General features: G+C 44.6%; 1 protein-coding gene across 1 annotated transcript; it reads left to right on the plus strand.

Moving 5' to 3' along the window:
• Nucleotides 1-202: 202 nt before the first annotated feature.
• Nucleotides 203-1,336, plus strand: LOC139897013 (uncharacterized). Its single transcript, XM_071879656.1, has one exon. The coding sequence runs from the start codon at nucleotides 203-205 to the stop codon at nucleotides 1,334-1,336; it is 1,134 nt and encodes a 377-aa protein (XP_071735757.1).
• Nucleotides 1,337-1,746: the final 410 nt, after the last annotated feature.

Genomic DNA, 1,746 nt, shown 5'->3' on the forward strand with positions numbered 1-1,746 from the left:
ATAACAACAACATATAATATTTCAAATTATATTTCAAATTATATTTCAAGAGACTAGATGGAAGGGTGAAGGGGCGGTAGATGTTAAGGACTATAGGTTGTGGTACTCGGGTTCTAGGATAGCACGGAACGGGGTAGGTATCTTTTTGGGAAATCTACATAAGGATAACGTTGTTGACGTGGGTAGGTTTAGCGATAGGATTATGTCGGTTAGTCTAATTATTAAGGAGGAAACTTTCACGATCATTAGCGCGTACGCACCTCATGCGGGTTTAAGTGATGCGAAAAAGAAGAGTTTTTGGGAATTGTTAGATGAGGTAGTGAGGGGGTGCCCAGGGGATCATCGACTAATTATAGGGGGTGATCTGAATGGACACATAGGAGTGGAGGCAGAAGGTTACGAGGGAGCCCATGGGGGTTTTGGGTTTGGTCCTAGAAATGAAGAAGGGTGCTCAACCCTTGAGTTTGCCATTGCCCACGAGTTGGTTGTAGCTAACTCTTTTTTCAAGAAGAGGGATGCTCAGTTAGCCACTTTTTATAGCGGGGGCCGTTGCACCCAAATTGACTTTTTGCTCCTTCGTAAAGGGGAACTTAGGACATGTAGGGACTGTAAGGTCCTTCCAGCATATACGTGCTCCTCCCAGCACAGATTGTTGATCATGGACCTAGTTACCCGGGGAAGAGTTCGTAGGAGGGCTAAGGTTGTGCAACATAGAATCCTTTGGAAGAACCTACATGGAGTAAAGGCAGAGACTTTTAGAACGACTGTGGCCGATAGATTGTGTGTAGAAGGGGATAACGTAGCCCCTGCTGACGTTGACCAGTTATGGAACCGCATGGCATCCACTATCAGAGAGGTGGCAAAAGAAGCTTTAGGGATGGCATTAGGGACATCGAGAGCCCATAAGAGTAGTAGAGAATCGTGGTGGCTTAGTGACAATGTCCAAACGAAAGTCGCGTTAAAGCAGTCGAGGTTTTGGGAGCTCATTATTTTTGGAGAAGGGACACCTGCAGAGAGAACTAGGGTAGAAGAAAGATATAAAGAAGCTAAAAGAGAAGCAAAGAAGGCCGTAGCAATTGCAAAAGACAAAGCTTATGAAGATTTATATAGGAAACTAGACTCTAAAGAGGGAGCCAATGACATATATAGAATAGCTAAAGCTAGGGAGCGAAGAGGCAGGGACTTAGTTAACGTCAAATATATCAAGGATGAAGCGGGTCAAAGTATAGTGAGAGAAGACCTTATTAAGAAAAGATGGGAAGAGTATTTTGCATCCCTTTTTGGTAGGGAAAGAACAGAGCGGAACGAGGAACTCCACGAGGTTCGTGAATATTAAAACAACTGTTTCTGCACGAGGATTAACCAGGAGGAAGTTAGATCAGCCCTACGAAAGATGGGGAGAAACAAAGCAGTAGGACTAGACCAAATCCCGATTGAGGCGTGGAGGTGCCTAGGAGGCGATGGGGTTAGATGGTTGACAAACCTTTTCAACATGACATTTAGAAGCGCAAAGATGCCTATGGAATGGAGACTCAGTGAGGTCATCCCCATTTACAAGAACAAGGGAGATGCACAAATATGTAGTAATTACAGAGGCATAAAGTTACTTAGTCATACTATGAAGCTTTGGGAGAGAGTGATTGAGACGAGGCTCCGACGCGAGACAAAGGTTTCAGAGAACCAATTCGGTTTCATGCCAGGACGCTCGTCGACTGAGGCGATTCACATCATTAGAAGCCTTATGGA

Source organism: Rutidosis leptorrhynchoides, chromosome 1 (assembly GCF_046630445.1).
Source record: "Rutidosis leptorrhynchoides isolate AG116_Rl617_1_P2 chromosome 1, CSIRO_AGI_Rlap_v1, whole genome shotgun sequence".
Taxonomy (NCBI): Eukaryota; Viridiplantae; Streptophyta; class Magnoliopsida; order Asterales; family Asteraceae; genus Rutidosis; species Rutidosis leptorrhynchoides.